Here is a 25126-nt window from a genome sequence, read left to right as displayed (position 1 = left end):
CAGTTGTTAAATTCTTATGCTTATGTAGCATATTAAGTGCAATCACTTCTGACATAACTAGGTTCTGACAAAATATATTAACAATTAACCACAAATTACTCAAATATTTACAGCAGCCCCTGTAGGTTTATCTAATAAAATGTCCTCTAAGTGTATGTAACTAGTTAATTGTTTCTTCTGCAGTTTTTTATGAAAGCAACTCAGCTGGAACAGATGAAAGAAGATTACAGCTACATTATGGAAACCAAAGCTATGACCCAGAATACAGTGCAGAAACATGAGGAGGTAAGTACATTATGTGAGGAACTCTTAAGTAGTCACTTTTAAACCTGGTCACTGATTTAAAAAATCTGTGCCACACTGGACTTCATTACATGCTAAATTACTGCCATTGGCTTAATAATAGAAATTAATTTCACCAATAGTGGTAATTTGATCTACACAACAACTTGTTATATAGAACCACATTAAAAGCCTAGTTATTGAAAATGATCTAATTAGAGATCGGAATTGCTGAGCTGAAACATTTAGCACTAGAAGTTGGTGATTCATTCGTCTCACAGGGTTTCCATACAACACTCAGTCCCCTTTGAACATCTGCTAAAACTAAAATTCTCCCTACGAGTAGGAGGTACAGCTGACTATACCCTGCAATGACAGTTCTACACCATTTGAAATGGGGCAGGCTGGGGCCAGTTGCTCCATTAAAGGTTCTAATTCATTTATGGCCTTCTGCCTTATTGTACTCCAGTTAGTTGCATTAATGCATCAGTGCATTGTGAGCAATAAGTCAATGTTCTATATCATTCAGCATTTTATTTATTTATGCTTGGTAGCTTACATGACCCTTAAAATAAAGGTCTATTGACACAAACTACTTTTATTCGGACAAAAATGGATGCAATTTAACATGTTGGAATGTAATAGGATTTTAAACATTTTTTATATTCTTTCAATTCTCTTTCATAAACATGTAGATCTCACCATATTGTTAACATGACCAATTAAACAAAACAAAACCATCCAAGAAAAATATTAACAAGCTTTTGCAGGCTTTTCATTAAGTATTGGAGGATAGCTAGCTAATTGTTTGCAGTTCTTCCCAGTTGTTAACAGACTAGAATATGCTTAGTTAAACAAAAAATTATAAACTGTGGTTGTTACGGAGGTAATCAATGGTAAGTTATGGGTTTCCATATGGTCCTCCGTGTATTTTCTTCTACATTTTTCTAGTCATTTAATAGTAAATGTATTGCATTTTATATGCTCTCTGTTTCAAATAGTACTGAATGCAGATGGTAGGAAGGTGGAGGTAGACATTGTGGCCTAAAAATGGTTGTGCTCTGGTGCTGTCCACAGATGTCCAAAAAATACGTGCTACAAGACATTCTTCAAATCGGAAATATGACATGCGAATGGCTATTTATTAGTTAAAAGACTGGGAGGACTTAGTCCCACAAGCCCAATCCCACCTGCTACCCTGCTCTTCTTTTAGAAGATTACTTTTTCAAGAAATATGAATTCATTTAGGATCCATATTTTTAAATTTGTACATACTTGCATCATCTGTTCCCCTCTCTCTTTTTACCTCTTTCCTTTTTTCATTTTTCCCATTCTCTCCCAATCTTTCTTCCCATCTTATTCAGATTCTGCAGGAAATGCGGTTAAAGTTCAAGGAGAAAGAGGAGCGTTATAAAAATCTGGCCTCACTGGATGAGATGCTACAGAAACTGGGTGAATTAAAGGGCCAAATGGCCTGGGCATTGGTAAGGATTCTCTTAGGATATCGGGTGTGTTTTTTAAGATGGAAAAGTAACTCTTTGTCCTTTATAAAATAAAGTTCCTTTAAGGTTTTGCATTTTAAATGTATTTGTAGAGAATTTAAAGGGGCAAATGTCTGATTCCTCAGAATTGTCTGCAGTTCCCTGATTGTAGGTTTCAGATTAGTTCTGCAAGTTCACTATTTTTTACCCTCAAAGGAGGTCTTATCTGTACAAGATTTCTGTCAAGTAAATCTTTCCCTAACTGATGAGCACACTAAGGCCCTGTTCACACCTAGAATTAACATGCATCTGGGGTGAGCCGATCACAAGGGACTTCTAAAACAAATTGCTGTTTACTGCTGGCATTTTTACATTATACATTTCAATTGCCTGCTTGTGATTGGATTTCTTGTAGCTCTTCCTTAAGCAAAGATCATACGTCACTCTCTGTGCATTTGTTTTCAGACAGAAATGTCCTGCCAGTCCTTGCTCACATTCCGCTATGGACAGTTACAAACTTTACAGTTGATCATGTTCTCAGCCCAAATGGAAATGAGACATCGGTACACCAGCCATATCTCTTTTATCAGTTAGCCTAGCTTGCTTAACTACATGCAGTGCGAACAGGCACGCAATTATGATTTCTGGCCCAGGCAATGACATGGTTGATATGGGCAGTACTTTATTGCTGTTAAGCATGCATTAGGACATATCATTCACGCCTCAGAGGTAATGTGGCCTGGTGCGTCTAAGACCATCTCCAAGAGTGGTTTGAGTGGTCAGATTATATTGAGTCTGATACACTGTGTACCCTGTTCACAATTGTACTTAGTGCTGGTCACTTGTGATTGAATCACCCAGGACTCATTGTAATGCTATGTGTGAAGAGGGCCTAAGGGAGAAGAACATCAGGGACAAAATACGTTCCAGTGTGTAGTTGTGCACACTTCTAAAGCAGCTTTAACGTGTGCTTTAGGTAACTGAAATGGAACGGGAAATAAAGAACATGCGAGAGAAGATTGCAGGGGAAGAGAAATCAACTATTAAATATGACCAAAAGGTGGAAGAGTGGAAGGTGAATTTACATTTAAATGTTGAGTTTTACATACATACTGCTAGACATGAACAAATACATTAATTTGCTTTTTGTTCCAATGCAGGAAAAAGTAGCAGAAGCTGAGCAGAAGTATAAGGAGTTTCATGACCAGTTGGAATCTGTTAATCAGCGTTTGAAACAGCTGCAGCCAAAATGTACACAACTTAAAAATGAAGTACAGGAACGTTGCAGAGTCTTCAGAGTAGCAGAGGTACATATACACACACATGTATATGGATAGATCTATCATGTAATTTCAGGATGTTGAGACACAAAGCACAATTTTCTACATTTCAGCACAGAGCTTTTTGTGTGTAGTGTGTGGCCAAGCAAAGCTGTGTGTGGAACCACGAAGGGAAAGTATATTGAAAGTGTTAAAGACTGGTTGAAGGTATACTTTTCAGGGTGATGCTAGCGGAAAGGTTTGTCCCTGTTTGAATTCCTGAATTTTTGCACATTCAAACACTGAATGATGTTACATCTTAAACCAAGACCTAATAATGCATATAAGAGAAACTGAGGGAACAGAAATCACAACAATGTGATTGACATGTATTTATTCTGGAAAGATATTCAACACCTAATCCTCCTGTGTGAAAGTGATTGTTAGCAATAACTGCAACTAAATGTTCTGTGTATTTGTTAGTGTCTTACAATGCCATGAAGGAATTTTGGCCCACTACTCTTCGCAGAATTACTTTATCTCAGCGTGATCTGTAGGCCTATGGACATGGCCTGCCTGTTTCAGGTCCTGCCACAACATTGCAATAGGGTTTAGGTCTAGGCCATTCCAAAAGTTTAAATATCTTATTTTTTAAATACGTCCATTGGGTGGTAAACTTGCTTGTGTGTTGGATCATTGTTTTGTTGCATTTTTAACATCAGCTCACAGACAGATGACCTGACATTCTCCTGAAGAACTGACTCTTAGAATTCAAAGTTCCCTCAGGAAGGTATGAGGCTCGATCTTGATATGTATGAGGCTCACAGAAGTTATGAGGCTCGCTCTTGCTTTGAAAAGCAGTTTTAGGTTTTTGACAGACATAACAGTTCCCAGGTCAAAACACTCCACTTTAAATCAATCTGTCCATAACACACATTTCCAGATCAGGAGGATTATCTTGATGGTTCTCTGTGAACTTGAGACAAGCATTTATATTCTTGGTTATCAGTGGTTCCACCAGGCTATTCTGCTGGGACATCTTTTTACACCTGAATATTGCATAATTGATACTTTGCACACCAAAGACTTGAAAGAAGCACCAAACTTGTATAATTTTCCTACCAGACCTTATATACTACTATAGTTACACTATAAACTCAGGCTAACATAATGTGAAATTTTTCATAAATTCAGGAATTAAGACAGGAGGCAAACACTTTTTCAAGGAACTGTAAATGTCTCTTTCATTCACCTCACAACCCCTTGCAGTTGCCATATGTCGATAAAGATTTGAGTGGTTACACTTGGCTTGGTTCATAGTGAGCCTTATTTCATAGGGAGTCTTTGGTCATCTGCCATGCAATTATAAAAAAAAACATTGGTGCTGAAGATCTCTGAAGAGATATTTATCTTACTGCCATAGTACAAATACCAGTACAAAAGGTATCAGCCCTGCTACTCTTTTAAACATTAATGCTGTAAACTGTGATGAAAATCAGACATATTCTGGATGTACCAAGAGTTAATCTGTTTTCCTCATTAAAGCTACATTTGGTAGGACTGAGGAGAAAGTGGGCTTGGCATGAAAACTAGAACAAGTATAGATTCCATGCCCCTCCTACCTCAATCTTTGTTGTGCTTCAGCCCGGCCTACAAAGCCCCTGCCTGCACAGAAGGCTTTTGTGCATGTCGTGAAATGTCAACATTGATGGCCAGTGGACAAAAAAGCAGAAATAAATATTTTAGACATTAAAAAGTAGTCTACAGCAATATCGTTTTGGTAAAAGAACTAGCACAAACTTATTTTAGTGCTTATATATTTGATAACAGAAATTGTCATGAATTGTGAAAAGTATTTTCAGCACCTTTCAAATAAAACAACACTGGCCATAGCATCAGAACTAAGCTAACAAGAACCAGACTGCAAATCCCACTAAAATGAGAAGTGTGCTATGAAGTATTATTGTAACAATTATCATCTTAGATTTGTGGTTATTTTTTTTAATCAAATTAAATATAAATCAAGCAGAGGGTTTAATTAGCCACTTGTCATGCAGAAATAGGAATATCATTGCAGACTAGCTTTCCACCTCTCAAAAGCCACTTCAAGGTTTATCCTGTTTTATCTCGGGCATGGCCTGATTCATTTTTTTTGCTTGTGTTTCTTTGTTTGTCTTCTGTTTACCTGTCTTTTTTTGCGTGTAAGCTGTTGTTGGCACAGGAGGGATGGGCAGTTTTTTCAGATATTTGTTTTTCTACGCTCCTAGAGCTGCTTACTTATTGCACTTGACCAAGTGAGCATGCATGTGCACAAGCAGTGTTGGGACTGTCAGACACTCCTCCTGGATCTGATTGGTTGTTTTGATTCGGATGCCATGTATCGTTGCAAATGTTATTAGGAGGACTAGGTGGACCCAGAGGAGCCAGATATTTTTTTACACGTTTTTATTTATTTATTTTATCTGTCTCAGGTACTACTATCAGAGCATAGTGAGAGTCTTAGCAAATATGACAGTTATTTTTATGTGGGTTCCCTACTATGGCTTCATATTTATATTACAATATGGATAGGAGGTGTTTAAAAAGAGGTTGTTCTGATTGGTCATGGTAGCCATGTGACGAATATACAGGATGTAGGATTTGATTTAATTCCTGGTAGATCGGTGGAATTGACTGTTCAGATTATATAGTGTGTCCATTGAACAAGTGAGTAGATGTACAATTTATGTAATTATAAGTTTATTGTAATTCTAGGCATTTTTAATTCCAGGTTTGTGAAGGGTTATGGGTTTTGTAAGTGTAAGATGATGGATGCACGTGGATTCACATGTGTAGAAGGTCACACTAAGTAAAACGGTTTAGCTGCTAGGTGAAGCCATTTACTGATGTATATTGATAATATAGCTGTAATATACCTGTTTCTGTATGTGTTCTGATTATGCTTCTTTGTGCGCCTTAGGACCACACACACGCACACACACACGACACAAGACACACCTGTACACATAGAAAATGGAGTGGGTATTCCAGCGAGTAACTATATCACACACCTCTGTACCACCAAATAAACAGGAAATAATTCAGTCTGAAAAATAATCTGGTATTCTGGAATTTTATTCATTCTGATCGGATTGCCCATAGTTTTCACAACTATACTCCATAACCTCACTGATGTAGGGCAGACTCAAATTGCTAAATTGCATAACCTTCTCCTTCCTAAATCCCCAGTCAGCTAGTTGTAAATTTAAACACTCAAATATAAAATGAAAATATACAATTCAGAATTAGTTAAAGAGAATAGCTGGTCCTGTTCTTTATTGCAGGTTAACGTTATTAAGCATTATTGATGCACCCTCCAGAGAATGTCTAACAATCTAACAAAGAACCCACATTTTTATACATTGGTCAGATGTAATTATGTATTCACCCCACCTTTTTTACATACTAATGTTTGCATTCGCTACCATTACATCCAAACCATACATTAGTCAACATATGCAAACTGATGTTCAACACCCGCACCAGCTAGAACCCATCACCACCACATTCCAAGAGAGGACTTCTCTTGACCTTGTCCTAAAGAAGATTGTTTTTCTATACGGTCCTGAGCCTTGTGGAGAGGTCAAATATCTTACCCTGAGGTCTACCAAAGCTTAACCATGATCCTTTGGTAAAGCCTGCAGAGACCTCTATGGAGGCCCTGTACGCAAATCATTCTGAAAGGACACAGAATCTCTATACTCCCTTATGTCTTTATTACCTCATCGTGATGGACCTACTAACAAACTATTGATGAATGGACATCCATTTTTGAAAAGTATAATTACTATGATTGCCAGGCCGTCACCTAAAATTTGCATCAGTTACAATGTTAGGTTTTCACCTTAAATAGCAACTCCCTTTCATGAAATATTGCTAACAATGCCAAAGTTGGGATTAAAACACATAAATATTGATAGCCCTGTGAGATCACAGTACATAAGCATAAATCTTGTATTGTGTATTTATCAAACATGGCTTAGCCCACTGTAACTGTATGTATGAGAAATACACTGTGAATGAATTAATGAAAATGAATGAATGAATCAAGAGACATACACTTTTCTCTATTAGTTCTTCAATTGGTGTTACCTCAAATCTTGTTTTATTGGTATTGATATCAGAAGTTTTTCCAGTGCAAAAAATTTGGATTACGATTTGCTTAGGTTGTGATGGCTCTATACTCCAGTATTTAGCAATTAAAATTAAGTATGTAGGAGAACAGAAACATACAGAAGACTACATTTTAGACAGCAGACAAATACAAGTACGTTTACTATTACATCTTAGCCATTCATGGTTTGCTAAGGAGAACCTATTTGGGCTTGTTTCTTTCTGGAATATGTAAGGATGTAATTAACCTGGCCGGATGATATTAAGAAATAGCGAAATTATAGATATCAAAATTACGGATAAAAATGTAGAAAAGGAGCTGCTCTCCACAGCAAACATCATGGTACGCGAAACTGGAATTCTGGCTTAGGCATGTCTGACACTATAAGTGGTCCAGTTATCTACAATGCATGGCACATCTTAGTCATTTCTTTCTCAGAGAAGCCTTTTACAAACATAGCAGGAGTTGATGTATTTGGACATTTTTCACCACATAAATCCAAAAAAAGAGGTGAAATCTAGCTGTTGCAAAGAAGTCTAGCCCACCTTACATTTAAAGTGTTGTTATATAAATTACATATAATATTTGTGTGTGTGTGTGTGTGTGTGTGTGTATATGTATGTGTATGTATGTATGCATGCATGCATGCGCGCGCGTGTGTATATATGTGTATATATGTGTGTATGTATGTATATATACACAGCAGGTGAAGTAAGTATTGAACACATCACCAATTTTCTAAGTAAATATATTTCTAAAGGTGCTATTGACATGAAATTCTCCCCAGATGTCGGTAACAACCCATCCAATCCACACATGCAAAGAAATCAAACCACAGATGTCCATAAATTATGTATAATAATGAGAAATGACACAGGGAAAAAGTATTGATCATGCTTACTGAAATTTATTTAATACTTCGTACAAACGCAGTATTTGTTGGTGATGTCAGCTTTAAGACGCCTCCTGTATTGAGAAACTAGTTGCATGCATTGCTCAGGTGTGATTTTGTCCCATTCTTCCCCACAAACACTCTTCAAATCCTGAAAGTTCTGTGGGCTCCTTCTGTGAACTCTGAGCTTTAGTTACTTCCATAGATTTTCAATTGGATTCAGGTAAGGTGATTGGCTGGGCCATTCTAGCAGCTTTATTTTTTTTCTCTGGAACCAGTTGATAATTTCCTTGGCTGTGTGTACACAGCCAGTACATTCATCCTTCCTTCAATTATATGAAGTGTGCCAGTGCCGTATGCTGAAAAACAACCCCACACCATGATGTTCCCACCTCCAAGCTTCACTGTCGGTATGGTGTTTTTGGGGTGATATGTAGTGCCTTTTGACCTCCAAACATGGTGTGTATTATGGCATCTAAAGAGTTCAATTTTGGTCTCATCTGACCAGACTGTATTCTCCCAGTATTTCACAGGCTTCTCTAAATGTTGTTGAGCAAACTTTAAACGCGCTTCAACGTGCTTTTTCTTCAGCAATGGAGTCTTGCGTGGTCAGCGTGCATACAGGCCATGTAGGTTGAGTGCATTACTTATTGTTTTCTTTGAAACAATTGTACCTGCTGATTCCAGGTCTTTCTGTAGCTCTCCACAGGTGGTCCGTGGCTCTTGGACAACTCTTTTCACTCCTCTGTCTGAAATCTTGCAGGGAGCACCTGGTCGTGGCCAGTTTATGGTGAAATGATATTCTTTCCATTTCCGGATTATGGCCCCAACAGTGCTCACTGGAACCTTCAGTAGTTTAGAAAGTCTTCTGTAACCAATGCCGTCAGTATGTTTAGTCTTCTGTAACCAATGCCGTCAGTATGTTTTGCAGCAATAAGGTTGCGAAGGTCTTGAGAGAGCTCACATCATGTCAATAGCACCTTTAGAAATATATTTACTTAGAAAATTGGTGACGTGTTCAATACTTATTTCCCCGATATATATATATATATATATATATATATATATATATATATATATATATATATATATATATATATATATATATAAACTTTGTATATATATAAACTTTGTATATATAAACCCTACTCGTTTTTGCCATCTGTTTAGGCTCGTTTGCATAGGCACACAACTAATTTAAGGGACTTGGAGAGAGACAAAGACCAGCTCACCAATCGCATTAGTGAGCTGAAATACAGGTATGTGTATTGCATGCAAAGGAGAGAATTGGATTTTCCTGTGTCACACTTTTTCATTGTCACATGCATTTTCCTCCACAGTATCACTCAGTCAAGTGCAGTGTCCAGCCAGAGCCGTAGGGAACAGATGAATCGCCTTCAAACTGAGTTGGATGCTCTTAATTTTAAGGAGTCAACTCTCGCTCAGCAGATAGAGCAGTTTCAACAGGCCTATAACAGTGCCAAGGACAAGCTCAATAAAATGAGGTCTGTAAATGTACCTGCAATTAAAAAAAAAAGTTTTCTGAGTGATTGAACAGATTTGAAGAAAAAAATACTGATAACATTTGCTTTAGTTCTGCATCACTGATTTGGTCTGGCATTGTCAAAATACTATAGGTGTTTCCAACTAGTAATTCTTGCTTTACCATGATTTGGAAGACTTCTGATTTATTATCTTATGAGTTTTGTGAATCTCATGATTCTGGGTATGAAAGTTCTACTATGTTGCATTGCTTTTCTCAGTCACACACAAATACATAAATGTATATATATCCATCCAGATGTAAATACAGTTTAACAACAATTAAAAACACAAACTCCCTGGCAGTTATTATGCATTTTCCACACATAAATGGTGGGCTAAGCATTAGCTAAGATAATTAGATCAGCTAAATTAATACAATGACATACAGGGCTTGTTCATGTAGGAAGGGATCACTTATTGAGTATCCTTTAAGAGGCAGATATAAATTCTTGACTTCAAGTAGGCTTTAAACAAGTCATGCTTCTTAGTGTTTAGTTTTTAGTACTCGTGAGATGAGCAGTATATGATTTTGTAAGTTGGGGAATTTGTTTGCTTTTGGTTTGATTGAATGTGTGTTTTACGTAGTTATTCAGCTGTGCTTTCTATTTTGTAGTTGCGTTTTGTGTATGTTCTTAAAGGCGTGCAATGTTCTAAATGCTTGTGCTCAGTTCTGAACACTTTTGTTACTTCATAGCATTGTGAATGCCAAATGAATCAAGCTCCACTTTGACACACTTTGTCTTCCCCTCTCTCATCTCTACCCATCCGTAGACTAGAGGTGCAGGATTTGCATCGTGCACTTGAGTCAAAGCGGCGGGAACTGACCACTCTGGAGGGTAGCAGAATTGGTGGACTTCGTCGATTTGGTGAGAAAATGCCAGCATTAATTGCTGCCATTGAAGAAGCTAACCATCGAGGACACTTCAGAGTAAAACCTGTGGGACCCCTTGGTAAGACTTTCCATCTTAAATTGTTCTACATGAGCATTCTGACATTAAATTTATACTGCAGTATATTCATGTTGTCTAGTTAAAAGACAGTAAGCAACAGAGCTGTGAAAATTACTAATTCAATTATCGATTTTTCATATGCATGGATTCATGGTATGAAATCTCATTCCCATGTGTTAGCTTATTCTGTCATATCAGCTAGGCCTATATTTTGAGATGCACTGCGCAGATATGTGTTCTCTTGGGCAATGGCATGTGGACATTGGGATATTTCCTTTTCAGTTGCATGCATGTCATACTTCATGAAACGCTTTCTTATTTTTGCATGTCTCACTTGAAACTTATTTGCCCTGTTTAATAAAATGCTCTCATTCCCATGAACATTCAGGTTAAGTTGTAAATTAATTCTTGATTTGATGCTTCTTAAAGATAAACAAAAAATCAACTGAGAAAACAGTTGTTTACAGTTTTTTTTTGGGATTATGCAAATAAGTGTTTATGCTCTAATAACCACACAAGTTTAACCCAAGTTATTTTGTCTATGTACTTTGTGTTATCCTGCCAACTTGTATTCTGTATCTGGACTACACAATTTGGGTTAGGTGAGGTGTGTATATTGATACTGAAACATTTGATGCAGAGACCGTCTAGCTGAGATTTTCAGACCTTCCATTCACAGCCCAGAATTACGCCACCGCTCTTTAGGTCTCGCCTAACTAAAAGTGTACTTTGAACAGATATGCACATGGGAGTTTACATTTGGTAAATGTTTTTGGTTACTTCATGATTCCAGATGTCACAGTACTTATGCACATTGTCAGCATCTTTTTTTATAGTTCTTTTGCATGTTATCATTCTACTGCCATTCCTCACCAGTGTCCTGGGGGAAAAAAACAGTCTGGTGGATAAAATAAAGACGTAATCACAAGTGCTCTGATTTACCATTTTAAGATTGTTTAAGAATTGTTTAAGTGCTGCGCAGACTGTTTGGTGTGAATTCAGTTTTTACTTATTGGACAAAGCTTAGTGGTAACTTAACAGTATGCTTAACAGTAATTATTAATTGTCTGTTTTTAGGATACTGTATCCGGTTGCGGGATGCAGAACTCTGTCTTGCTGTGGAGAGCTGTCTGAAGTCCTTATTGTTCGCTTTCTGCTGTGATAACTACATGGATGAGAAAGTGCTACAGTTGCTAATGAGTAAAGCCTTTTCACAGGAACGAAGGCCTCAAATTATTGTCAGTGAATTTACTGACACACTCTATGACATCAGTACCAGGTATCTACACTTTTGTAATACTCATATATGAATATGAACCCATATGGAAGTACCGCATACATGGGCACACCGCTAAATTATTAAATTTAACAGTATAATGAATTAAATCTGTCTAATAATATTCAAATTGTTGCTTTGTTTTTTTGTTTTTTTGTTTTTGACTGTAGAGCGTTTTGGTACTCTTTTTGGTCATCTTAGAATTTTCTTATAGGCAAAAAAGATTTCCAACTGCTTCACGACAAAAGATCAGACCGAAAGACTGCAGTATTGTACCTCGCAAGGTTTAGGTTTTAAAATCCTGGATGACGAGAAATATCTTTATTCTAAATTCTCTAGTATAGAAGTGGCAGCTGAATTTATTCCAGAACATGTTTTTATTGTGCAGAAAAGAGTAGTTAAGGACCTTGGTGTAAACTTTGATACTGTCTCATTTGATTACCTTATTGTGTATATTCTGAAACCTAATGTCACTTAAGAGGCATGCCCAAAAAATGGGACATACATTGCACTGAGAAACTTGGAAAGATTGGAGTATAAATGGAGAAATAGTCAATCAAAACATCCAAGATTCCTATTTTTAATACCTTATCAAAATGAATGAGGAATCAAATTAATTGAGTTTGTCCTGCGGGAGTGTAGCTGTATAAAAGTATAACATTTTTTAAAGACAAGATTCCAAATATTGTGAAGAATTTATTGGCCTTCCATAGACTCTGTTAATCTGCGTTTTGTCATCTTCCTACCTGGCTCAGACAAACAATTAGAATCATTTTTCACAATCCAGTTTAAGGAGCTAATTTCTCTGATAAATGTTTCTAAATCCTCCTCATGTATACATGATCCAGTCCCAGCTCAGTTACTCAAAGAACTACTGCCCATTTAACCCATGATTACTATAATAAATTCTTCTCTTGGCCTGGGTGATTTTCCCAAATCATTAAAACTCAGTTTTTAGACCACTAATAAAAAAACTAGTCTTAATCCCCATGTGCTTTTCAATTAGAGATTAATTTCAGTCCTCTGCTTTATTGCCAAAAACTAGTAGTAGAAAAACCGAGTAGGCTAGTGCAATTATGAAGGGCTGATTGTCTCCTTATATTTACACTGCCATGATAGTCAGTGACATTACCTCAGATTATATTACTTTACTAATTGTGCAAATATGTCACTTAACTCTCCAATTCACATTTTACATGATGAAAAATGTATGAGATTTGACTTTTGATGTAGTTTTCTTTTTGTTTTGTTTTTTTGTTTTGTTGTTGTTTTTTTTATTAAGAGTTTGCTCTAAAAAGTAACAAGGGGCATAAAACCATGGAGGCATTTAATAACTAATATAGAATTATTTTAGCAGTAAGCACCAGAAATTAGTTTTACTCCACTCACATACTCTGATTTCAACAGAAGATCAAAATGAACAATAGACGATTTTAGATACAGTGTATGTGCCAGTCGGTTCCTGCAAAGAGTTACTGAAGAAGTGTGTTAAAACAGTGTGTATTAAAACCGTGTCTTTTAAGGACTAAAAACATAGCATGTGCACAGGAATTAAAATTTCACTCCTATCTACCTCCTGCTGTTTTCATCTTGCATTCTTTTCCTCCAGCCCGAAGCCCGTTTTAGTTTAAGACGGTTCTGGAGAGTTTAACATTTAAATATTCTAATTTACTTCAGTAGCTGATCTTCTCTGTACCTCTCACAGAGCTGTCAGACATCCTCAGTACCCAACAGTACTCCAGGCTCTTGATATTGACAATCCGGTTGTGGCCAACTGTTTGATTGATATGAGAGGTATAGAGACCATTTTGCTTATTAAGGTGAGTACACAGAAATGTCTTTAACACTTTTGATTTTGTTTAGCCATTGTAAGCAGCATGTAATACATCACTAGCTCGGCTTGCAGTAATAGTGTGGTCTGATTGGCCTTTATCTTTTAATTCCTGTGCTCTTATTTGATGTTAGAATAACAAAGACGCACGGAGAGTGATGCAAAGAGGGTGTCCTCCTTGTAACTGTAAAGAGGCTTTTACACGTGAAGGGGACCAGGTGTTCAATAACCGCTACTATTCCTCAGAACAGCAGAGGGCACTCTACCTAAGCCATGATGTGGAAAAGGAAATTAGGTTTGCTCTTGCTCTTTGTGCAATTTTATTGTTTTTCAAAAAACACAAATGTCAGGAATAAAAAATTACCCACTTTTTTAGGAGCCCATTGAAGGTGTACATGCAGAATCTATAGCATTTAGCATTTGATTTCTTGACTCATTCTAAGTTGAAATATTAGTACTGTGTTGTTTATAAATGAATATGAGCTTGTTTTTTTTGCATTATTTGTGGTCTGAAATTTCTGTAACTTTTGTTATTTTGGCCATTAGTCATTTTCATTAAAAAAAAAACAAACAAAAAACAACCTCTAAAATACAATATTTTTATCTGGAATTTGCCAGTAGTCTATAGAATAAAACAAAACTGTTCAGCCTGGTTAAACACATACCCATCAAGTGTAAAACTAGAGAAACTGATAATTTTGTAGTGGTCTCTTATTTGGATGGATGGATAGATGGATAGATGGATAGAAATTAGGTGAGTTACCAATATAAAAAAAAAAGTTAACTAATCATACTATGATTACTCAACAACTAATTGATTTTTATATAACTATTCAGAATCTAACTATGCAGTAAATATTTATCTACTCCAGGTCAACATCTATTGTGTAATTGAGGAAATGCCAAAAATATTGGATCATAAAGCTCAACTACACAAATACATCAGAATAGAGCATTTCACTAACCTACCAAAAAAAAATTAGCATCTTAAGATTTTTTTCCCCCCCTTTTTATTAGTGCACTTTGCCTCCATTATACTGTGGACATGATAATGTAATATAGATGATATGAAAAAATATATGATGATAGTCATTATTCTGTGTTGTAAATGTAAAAAAAGTGATTTATGGCTTCTTAACTGCCTTCCCACATCATTAGAAGCAAGTGAGTCCTTGTTTTAATTATGTGGATTGCATGTTTAAACTTGTAAAACCTTTATTTATTACACCCGTTTTTCTCTAGGAATTTACAAGCAGCTTTGCAGACCCAGCAGAGGAATCACCAAGATTTTGCCCAAAATATTGGGCAAGTTGAAGACCAAGTGCATCAGAATGAAGTTCTGTTTAAGAGAGCCCTTACAGATCACAAAAGAGTGAAGGTGACGTACTTCTAACTTTCGAGCTGTGCAGTATTTCTTCTGATACAACTATAGGTAGTTGTAGCAAAATTTTCTGCGGGTTGTAGCTCAAGTTTGAGCATACCTGACTGGTTGTTGTTGTTGTTGTTGTTTGTTCATGAATGTGTAGGATCAGTGCCGGAAGCTTCATTTGCAGATGAGTGATTTGCAAAATGTGGAAGAACCGCAGTCTGAGGATCTGAAACCACTGGTAGTGTTACACACTCATTTTCACCCCTCTTCAGAATTTTTGGAAGTTTGTCTATCTGTTTTTGTGATCTATCTATCTATCTACACTATATTGCCAAAAGTATTGGCTCGTCTGCCTTCGCATGCATATGAATTTGTGACATCCCAATCTTAATCCATAGGATTTAATATGATGTCGGCCCACCCTTTGCAGCTATAACAGCTTCAACTCTTCTGGGAAGGCTTTCTACAGGGTTTAGGAGGTTTATGGGAATTTTTGACCATTCTTCCAGAAGCGCATTTGTGAGGTCAGACACTGATGTTGGACAAGAAGGCCTGGCTCACAGTCTCCACTTCAGGTGTTCTTTCAGGTTGAGGTCAGGCCAGTCAAGTTCTTTCATGCCAAACCCGCGCATTCATGGACCTTGCTTTGTGCACTGTTGTGCAGTTATGTTGGAACAGGAAGGGGCCATCCCCAAACTGTTCCCACAAAGTTGGGAGCATGAAATTGTCCAAAATCTCTTGGTATGCTGATGCATTAACAGTTCTTTTCACTGGAACTAAGGGGCTAACTCCTGAAAAACAACCTCACACCATAATCCCCCCTCCGCCAAACTTTACAATGCAGTCAGACAAGTATTGTTCTCCTGGCAACTGCCAAACCCAGAGTCGTCCATCGTCTTGCCAGATGGAGAAGTGAGAACGCGCCTCCATTGCTCTAGAGTCCAGTAGCAGTATGCTTTACACCACTGCATCCGATGCTTTGCATTGCGCTTGGTGATGTAAGGCTTGGATGCAGTTGCTTGGCCATGGAAACAGATTCCATGAAACTCTCTACGCACTGTTCATGAACTAATCTGAAGGCCACATAAAGTTTGAAGGTCTGTAGCAATTGACTGGGCAGGAAGTTGCCGACCTCTGCACACTGTACACCTCTGCATCCGCTGACCCCCCTCTGTCATATTACGCAGCCTACCACTTCGTGGCTGAGTTGCTGTCCTTCCCTACTGCTTCCACTTTGTTATAATACCACTGATAGTTGACTGGAATATTTAGTAGTGAGGAAATTTCATGACTGGCTTGTTGCACAGGTGGCATCCTATCACGGTACCATGCTGGAATTCACTGACCTCCTGGGAGTGACCCTTTCTTTCACAAATATTTGTAGACGCATGCCTAGGTGCTTGTTTTTATATACCTCTGGCCATGGAAGTGATTGAAACACCTGAATTCAATTATTTGGATGGGTAAGTGAATATTTTTGGCAATATAGTCTGTCTGTCTGTCTGTCTAGCTATCTGACTTTCATTTATTCTTTTTATGTATCTATTTTTGTCCCTCGGTTCTTGTAATACCATCGATAAGAAAATAATTAAAAATATCTAGGTTAACAAAAAACCTACTTCACATTTATTGGCTCCTGATTCTCTCCCTCCCCCACCCCATTAGCACCACTAGCTCTGCTTTCACTTGCCCTCTGCACCCCTTACAGTAATGCTTTCTGTTAAATTTTACATAATCATCTGTTGACCTATAACCTAAATGCTAACTTGCACTTTTTTCAGTTTTATTTATAAGCCACTACTCTCTGCTGACATTGTCACAAAGCCTTTTGACAAATCCTTGTTCAGACTTCTAATTAGTAAGTAGGGAGAAATGGGTGAAAAAAATCAGAATTAATTGTATAGTGAAGTTATGAATGAAATTTACAAGAGCTCAATGGTTGAGGTACTCAACATGTAATCAGAAGGTTGCCAGTTGAAGCTCCACCACTGCCAAGTTGCCACTGTTGGGCCCCTGAGCAAGGCCCTCAACCCTCAATTGTTCAAGTTATATTCAGTCATAATTGTAAGCTGCTTTGGATAAATGCTTCAGCTAAGTCTCTCTCACAGAGCAACTGCAAGGAGAGCAAATCCCGAACATGATCTCTCACACACTTTCTTATAGTTCCTCGCCACCCTTGTGGTTTCCTTGCCCTCCCCTTGCTGTTCCTCAAATGCTCCCTTCCTGGAAGGCACCCAACTTAGTCTTGTTGTGATGTTTGACAGCTGTAAGCATGCACACGGTCCTTTTTATTCAAATCTTGTGTTCTGTTCTACTCAGGGTGAGAGACAGGCTAAAGTTCAACATTTGTTAAACTTAGACATAAGGATTAATGGTCCAAACAAATACATTTGTTGTCATAACATTTATAGATAATATAAAGTAAGTAAATTATGTAAAGGTCCTTCACACAAGACCCCTCTAGATATGGAGGCTTCTTTGTTCCTCTCCCTTTAGGAAGAGGAACTAGAGGAGCTAAGTGACAAGCTAACTGTGAGTCGTGAAGAGTATGAGATGGAAAAGCAACAGATGCTCACACTCAAAAGTGGTTTTGAGGAAGTGGAGCTTCAATACCGCCAGCACAAAGATGACATAAACAGTCTGGCTGAGGAGGCAGACCCCATTAAGGTCAGCTATGGCGAGTAATCTTGGGCTGTTTCACATTAGTCAATTCCTTAATGCAGTGAATTCCTTAGTTATGTATTATAAATGTGCATTGCCAGGTTACACTTTCTTTATGTTACATCAGAATTTAATCTTCAGTTGTTTTTGTTCAGTCTTTATTTGTTATGCTCAACTACATGATGATACTTCTATTATATTAAATATATGGATATTGTTTAAAGTTAAAGATGTAACAAAGTGCAAAGGTTGCTGTACATTTTGTCAATTACCGAAATAAGTGCTTGGTGCAGCCCTTAAAATAAAGTATTGATATCAGCTCAATAGGTAATGATTAGTTCTTATAAGATTTTCATTTTTTCGGACTAACATAGAAATGTTATGTATTTATTTGACTCCCTCCCTCTGCCCCCACAACAGGAAGAGCTGAGTAAGAGTGACCAGGTGGTGGAGAAGAGTAAGCATAATAAGAAACATTATGAGGAGAAACGTAAAGAGCACCTGAGCCACATACAAGATCTGAAGAAGTCCTTGGGGGATAAGGAACATGAAATAGAGGTACTGTGCCATCACTCATTTGGCTCATATTCTCCAAAGAATAATAAGCCTCTTACCAATACACTTCTCTTTTTTTCCCCCTCTTGTGGGTCTGAGAATTTGAATTTCTGTGTCATATCTTTTTAAAGTACCAGCTAACAACTAACGTTTAAGATTTAAATGTGCAAATTACAAAATTACAGCAATTAATATAGTGACTATTCTTAATGTCTTTGTCAGTGAATTTGTCATGAATATTTTTATGAATATGCTTTAATAGTGTGGTTATTTGTATTAGAATAAATTGGTTGTCCTTTGCATGCCAAGTACAGCAGCATGTTTTCAGTGCTTATAATAAAATATTTTAAAAGTATTGATTTGGTGAATTTTCTACGTTATATATCTGTTGTGCTTTGCTCTGACAGAATTCAATAACAAAAGCCTTGGAAATCTGCCCAGAGCGTTCAGATGTGAGAAGAACAGCTAAAAGTCTTGACAGTGAGATCAGCCGTTTAAAACTTAAAATCAGCACACAGCAAGACCAGCATGGGGACAGAGACACAATCCTCAGGTATATACACATATATGTATACACATTTGATTTGGCATATAATGAATATTGACAAACCTGGAATGACAGATTGCACATCAGTCCAAACCCATTAGTCAGTTGAGTTATCAAACTTTCTCTCACTCTGTTTTTCTTTAACTTGGCACACATAGATGACACATACATTTCATACCACGCCTTTCTCATTAAAGCCAACCTAGACTGGGTCAAAAGAGAATTTGATCATGACAGCTGTTTTGGGATTGTTGCTGTACATTTAACATTTCAGGAACAATGTGTTCTAGACCTTATGTTGACATCCACAATTCTGGTTAGCAAAACTCTTTGTAAAAGGTCTCTACATCTTCACTTACTTGAGCCATTGTTCCTATGTCTGACCTAAAGTATCTGTTTCATTTGTTTTCATCTGTAAATGAGAAATGCATCTATTAAATGAAACAAAACAAAAAAAAATAGTGACATAAAATAAAACCTCTTGTACTTTTTCTTACAGTGTCATTTAACATGTCAGAGCATGTTGTATATGTGCTTATCATTAAACCCATAAATTGTAGTTTTGACCAAAGTGTCTTATATTCTCAGGCAATATCAGGATGCGCTCCAGAGCTATAACGGTGCTGCTCTGCAGGTAAAGGGGCTCAAGAGCTTCATCACCCTACTGGGCAATATTATGAACAAGCGGCATAACATCTACACTGAAATGAGGAGGTAAGCACCGCATCTCTAATGATACATGTTTATTACACCAAAAAAAATTGCTTCCCTCGCTGACTGTTGGTTATTTTAGGCTGCCTCTACAACGCAAGTTATTTCAGCAGTCTGGGGTAACGTGTAGGTGGAGTTGCAGGCTGGTTCTGTGCCCTGGTGAAAATGTTTATGTAGGCCTATATTTTTCAAAGTCTTCGCACGCGCGCGCGCACACACACACACACACACACACACATATACACATACATACACATATATACACATACATACATACATATATATATATATATATATATATATATAAATATAAATTTATTTCATTTATCTGTTTATTTATTTTCCTTTATCGATCTATTTATTTTTCAGTTCTAAAAAATTGAAATGAAATTAATTTTCTTTGTGGGAAATGAATGACACATCCATATCTATTTTTAATAGAATTACATTAAAAATTGCCAGATTTTAAGTGTAACATACAATACACAGCCTTCGGTACAAAATGCAAGCATTGTACACACAGTGCTTATAGACAATACAGTGCAGCACAGGATAAAAAAAACTATAACATGTATGGGTTGTTCTCTTCCTTTTTTCTAACTCGCCATTTCTTGAGTTGTGTAGGTGCCATTGAGTCTCTGGCATAAACGTTCTGTTTAGCTGTATGTGATTGTCTGTGTACATTATTCAGCCTAACCATAGAATTATTAATTTGTCTGATAGTGTGACAAGAACAGCACTGATTGGTGCTTTACATGGAAAGTGTTTGTAGTGTTAAATTATGTCAATTTCTGTTTGTCTCCTGTATGTAATCATTTCACTGCTTATGATTCTAATAGGTATTTATATCTATAGTCATTATTGGCAGAAATAGTGTAACTGAAGGCAACTTGCTAAAACTCATCACGGATGACTCAGATTAGCAAAAGTTATTCCCTTTACATTTGTTCTAAAATCTGGTCCCACTACAGGGACTATGTCTACGCCTCTTGCAGATTCAGTCCTAGATCGATTATTGCTGCTTGTACCCCAGCAGAAGCTGTGGGAACTATGAACGCTAACCTCTACCTCTAATAAACTGAGAATAGGTGACAGGAGCATTTGAAACAGAGTTTTAGAGGAAGACACTGACTCTGTTATAAATGGGAGTTCTGTTTATTGTCAGGGACTCCAGAATGTAAGGGATTCTTTGAATATAAAAATTAGAGGCATGAAGGGTTTGTGTTTCCAGTGTGTCTGTGCACATCGGATATTAATATGTAGTTAACTTCACTTTGTGTTGGAACAAGGTAGAGAGATAAATGCTGGCATGTTCTTATACAATGTCAGATCCATCTATTTTGTTTTGCTTGCAGATATCTTTCAGTGCGTTGCAAGTACTATTTTGACTCCATGCTGTCCCAGAGAGGATACACAGGAAAAATGACCTTCAGCCACAAGGATGAGACGCTCTCCATTTCCGTAAGAACTCACCAAAGAATGTACATGCCACTGAATAACAATATGGGCTCTAAATCATGAATGGACAGTTTTTGAAAATGTCAGTACATTTATAGCTTATACTTGTTATGCATTTTATTTGTATAGCCTCACAAAACTTATTTTTGGAGAGCTATACATCTGTGTATGTTCCAAAACACATTTTTACTCAGAAGCTGAGTATCTAAATAAAAGCTCACAACTAAGACATGTACCAAGGCTCTTATCTTACCAAAGATTTTGTTTCCTTGACTTCAGCAGGTTCTACTGTTTGTTTAATGTTTTTGCAAAAGAGAGCAAAGAATATTACTTTCCTCTTCTTTCAAAATCAGTGCAAAAAATTGGAAACCATTTTTTGAGAGTTTAAAAGAAAGAAGACTTTGTCTCTGGAACAGTCGCATAAGTCACAGGAAGTGCATAGGAAAAAATTAGGATCTTGGACTGCCTTGACCTCATGACGAGCAGCAGAATCAGTTTTGTAAATAGGGGCTCACAGCAATGAGTTAGGTCTGTTCAGAATTTGCTGGGGACATGGAACAGTAATTGTCTTTCCAAATAAATAATTATCTGTAACTAATGTTAGAGCACATATAATATTCCTCTTTATTTACTACTAGTCTCTGAATTGATGCTTTGTTTTTGTAAAAGTTCACCTTGGCTTTCTTTTTCAGTTCAATATAGTTTGGTAGTGTTTTGTTAGAAATAAAGGAAGGTGGAGTGAAGACAAAGCAATGAGGATTAGGAGAAAAAGTATTAAAATACTGAAAGTATAATGAAAAATATTTGATTTTATTAATCTAATGAGATTAAAAACTTTTGTGGGTCACAGGACCTTCTTCATGACCTCTCTGTGTGTTTGTGCTGTGTCTCTTTTCCTATTTAATTTTTTCTATCAGGTTCAGCCAGGAGAAAATGCTAAGGCTGCACTGAGTGATATGCGTTCTTTATCTGGAGGAGAACGATCATTTTCCACTGTGTGTTTTGTTTTGAGTCTTTGGGCCATAGCTGAAGCTCCATTCCGCTGCCTGGATGAATTCGATGTGTACATGGTAAAGCACATTGCCATGAAAATTTCAGCTCGCCTAATAAACATCTCTATTTTTAGCTAACCTAATAAACAAATATTTTACTTATTTTACCACATAGGTGTATATTGGAAGCAAGTGGATTTATTCCTTGACAATAACTGATATTACAGGATTATTTACTAATTATTTCTATTTTACATGTATTTTTTTTGTCTCTGTAGCAATGCTTTGTTAAATTGAGATAGTAGTTTTAATTCACTGTAGCTCAGTTATCAGACCTTGGTTTTACACATGGTTTGTCTAGGAGGGACAGTGACAAGAACATTGTAAAGAAGAATATGACATAAGGAACTTAAACTTTTAACTGTTGTCCAGCTAAACACTGGCACCCATCACAAATTTATATTAATTTAATTTATGATAATCTGCTAATCTAAAAAGAGGCTTGCAGCTGTTGCTGTTAAATAATTTGAATGAAGCCAAAACAAGTCAGAAGAGCAGGTACAGAGCAGGCAAATGTTTTATTACTCCTCCAACCTATGACAAGTTTTAAGATGTTAGAATGTGTGCTTTGGGTGTGACAGTTTGCCCCTGCAACTTAAAATATCTGCCACTGTTGCAAATGAAAATGTACTTTTTACTACTACTGTCAGAAATCTCAATAACTTCAAATAATCAAGAAGTGATGTTAGTGTAACCTACAATCAGCTTGTTTAATGTTTACTTTCTTTCAGGACATGGTGAACCGCAGAATTTCCATGGACATGATGTTGAAGATAGCAGCTAGCCAGCGCTATAGACAGTTCATTTTCCTCACTCCACAGAGCATGAGGTAATAACTAGTAATGCTTATTTGGTCCATGTAACTATTTGCCAACACAGTCCTGGATACCTAGGTTTGGCTCTATTCTCACTCAGCAGGAGTGAGAATAGAGCCAAAATGAAGTCTGAGGTTTTGCGTGGACTGGTTTGGGAAATACTGGTTGAAAGGGTTAAAAAAAACATTCAATGTAATGCACTGCACTGGTTTTAGGTGACTGTAATCAGCAGCTGAAAGTATCTAGTATGTCATTTTGAGGCCCCAAAACTGAGTCAGTTATACATAATTTTTAATAAAACCTTCGATTTGATTGTGCAAGAAAAGGAATATACATACTTGTTTCTAAATCAGGATGTTTTTTTCATTCGAATTCCTTTTACTTTGTGCATAAGACTAATTTCTGCATAGTGGTCTTTGGGGGGCAGCCTGTAAAAGGCATTTTCACATTGTCACACGTATGCCTGCAAAATCTAGCTATTCATATTTCTATTTAGTCAACATCTGTTTCAAATATCTTGTGTAAGATGTAGAGCTTACTTTTGATTGGCAACTATGGATTGGCTGAAAAAATAACATGAACTGCTGCTGTGTTGTGTTTGATTAAGGGGAGCAAGGTTTTTTCTTGCTTGCAGAAACAACCAACAATCTACATGATTTACATGAATTGCCTGTTTGGTCTCCATTACACTAGCCTCAGGGAGGTGCCGGTCTCCTTCAGTGAGCTAACTTCAATAAACTGTTCATGTTAATGTGATGTAATGTTACTATGTTGATTCTATCGGCTTTTGACTTATAATATTGACATGACATGTCAATTGTCTTTCTGCCTTTGCTGAAGTTTTATAGTCCTGTATTCTGGCTCAAACATGGCTAGTCATATTTCTGTATCCCTGGCTTGCTTTAGTGGGTTAAAAAATGTCTCACAAGGAGATCCTGGTACATTTATGTTGATGGGCTGATTTTGTTATTTGCTTTACACAATGGTCACTCTTGCCTCTCTGTTTATATAAATGAACTTGATTTTTGTGTTTTGTTTCAGCACTACAAATGTGAATATATATATATATATATATATATATATATATATATATATATATATATATATATATATATATATATGTGTGTGTGTATATGTATGTATATATATATATATATATATATATATATATATATATATATATATATATATATATATATATATATATATATGTATATGTGTGTGTGTGTGTGTGTGTATTTTTTAAATCTCACTTGATAATGATGGGCTTTAAGGATGAAAATTGTATTGGGAAGTGTTTTCTAGTGTTATCTTCTTTACCTCCCCTTACCAACACAGCCCCTTCCTTTTTTACAGTGTACAGAAATATTAATTGTAAAGATATACATGCATATTTTTACTGTGTGCATGTGTACATATATAATCAGAATTAATACATTTATTATCCATCACACATTGAACTTCAGATTTATTTATTCCTCTGTTATCTCTTTTATCTACATTTTATTACTCTGTGCTCTCTTTATTTTTCAGTTCTCTTCCACCAAATAACCTGACCCATATCCTGCGTTTAAATGACCCAGACCGCAACCAGTCTACTCTGCCATTTGGACAACCTTGAGGAGGCCAAGTGAGATTGGACTCCAGAATTATCAAAGCAGCACAGTTCAAACTGGACCATGCCATAAGAGACCTTGGCCTTTTCATATCGGTTTTGTGCTGTGTAATACAGCAATATCAAAATTTGATATAAGTGTTCAGTTAGATGCACCCAGTGTTGTCCAGCATTGTTTTAAATAATTGTTCTGTCATTTGTTTTCTTCACATAGTAGTGCAACATGTTCTGTCAGTAAAATGTGACATTTCTTGCAATTTAAATGTACATTAGGTAACATTACTTAAAAGTGTGTGACGCTGTATTTATACAATTTTTTAAACTAATACATATAGAATTTTGTTTAAAATTGCTGAATGCACATCTTTTTTTGTGAGCTGTCTTTTATTTTTCACATATTTATGTGACTATGTAATATAATGGCAATCTACTCTATAAAAACCTTTTATAATAGTTATTTGGAAAGAAACTTTTATTTCTGAAAATGCAGTTTAAATTGCCTTATGAGACCAAAGTAAAATAGCAATCTTGCAAAAGGAAACTCTCACACTACACTAAAATTCCAAACAGTCATTGTCTTACAAGTTGTCCAAATATATTGGTACCAACTCTTTATGTGTAACAAGGGTCAAGGGGGAAAAAAATAAGTTACCTTTATCTGTGCAAATACACCG

The 25126-nt window shown here is 36.5% G+C and overlaps 1 protein-coding gene across 3 annotated transcripts in view; it reads left to right on the top strand.

Annotated features, from left to right (window-relative positions):
• The window catches only part of si:dkey-119f1.1 (Structural maintenance of chromosomes protein 6-like), a 32531-nt gene extending 7619 nt beyond the window's left edge, over positions 1 to 24912 (top strand). For 2 of the 3 annotated variants that reach the window (XM_035525709.2, XM_081715505.1), the window contains 20 exons: positions 184 to 285; positions 1647 to 1766; positions 2740 to 2838; positions 2924 to 3070; positions 9238 to 9326; positions 9408 to 9572; positions 10384 to 10562; positions 11640 to 11841; positions 13544 to 13658; positions 13804 to 13964; positions 14912 to 15047; positions 15196 to 15276; positions 17535 to 17705; positions 18120 to 18257; positions 18662 to 18807; positions 19390 to 19515; positions 20868 to 20973; positions 21888 to 22040; positions 22754 to 22851; positions 24371 to 24912. In XM_035525709.2, coding sequence (XP_035381602.1) covers positions 184 to 285; positions 1647 to 1766; positions 2740 to 2838; positions 2924 to 3070; positions 9238 to 9326; positions 9408 to 9572; positions 10384 to 10562; positions 11640 to 11841; positions 13544 to 13658; positions 13804 to 13964; positions 14912 to 15047; positions 15196 to 15276; positions 17535 to 17705; positions 18120 to 18257; positions 18662 to 18807; positions 19390 to 19515; positions 20868 to 20973; positions 21888 to 22040; positions 22754 to 22851; positions 24371 to 24458 — 2622 coding nt within the window. In that variant the 3' untranslated portion in view covers positions 24459 to 24912. The remainder of the gene's footprint in view (positions 1 to 183; positions 286 to 1646; positions 1767 to 2739; positions 2839 to 2923; positions 3071 to 9237; positions 9327 to 9407; positions 9573 to 10383; positions 10563 to 11639; positions 11842 to 13543; positions 13659 to 13803; positions 13965 to 14911; positions 15048 to 15195; positions 15277 to 17534; positions 17706 to 18119; positions 18258 to 18661; positions 18808 to 19389; positions 19516 to 20867; positions 20974 to 21887; positions 22041 to 22753; positions 22852 to 24370) is intronic. The other variant, XM_081715506.1, reaches the window with a different exon arrangement.
• The last annotated feature ends 214 nt before the right edge of the window (positions 24913 to 25126 follow it).

This window comes from Electrophorus electricus, chromosome 6 (assembly GCF_041902795.1).
Source record: "Electrophorus electricus isolate QZ-2024a chromosome 6, ASM4190279v1, whole genome shotgun sequence".
Lineage (NCBI taxonomy): Eukaryota > Metazoa > Chordata > Actinopteri > Gymnotiformes > Gymnotidae > Electrophorus > Electrophorus electricus.
This window is presented reverse-complemented; position numbering and strand designations above follow the sequence as displayed.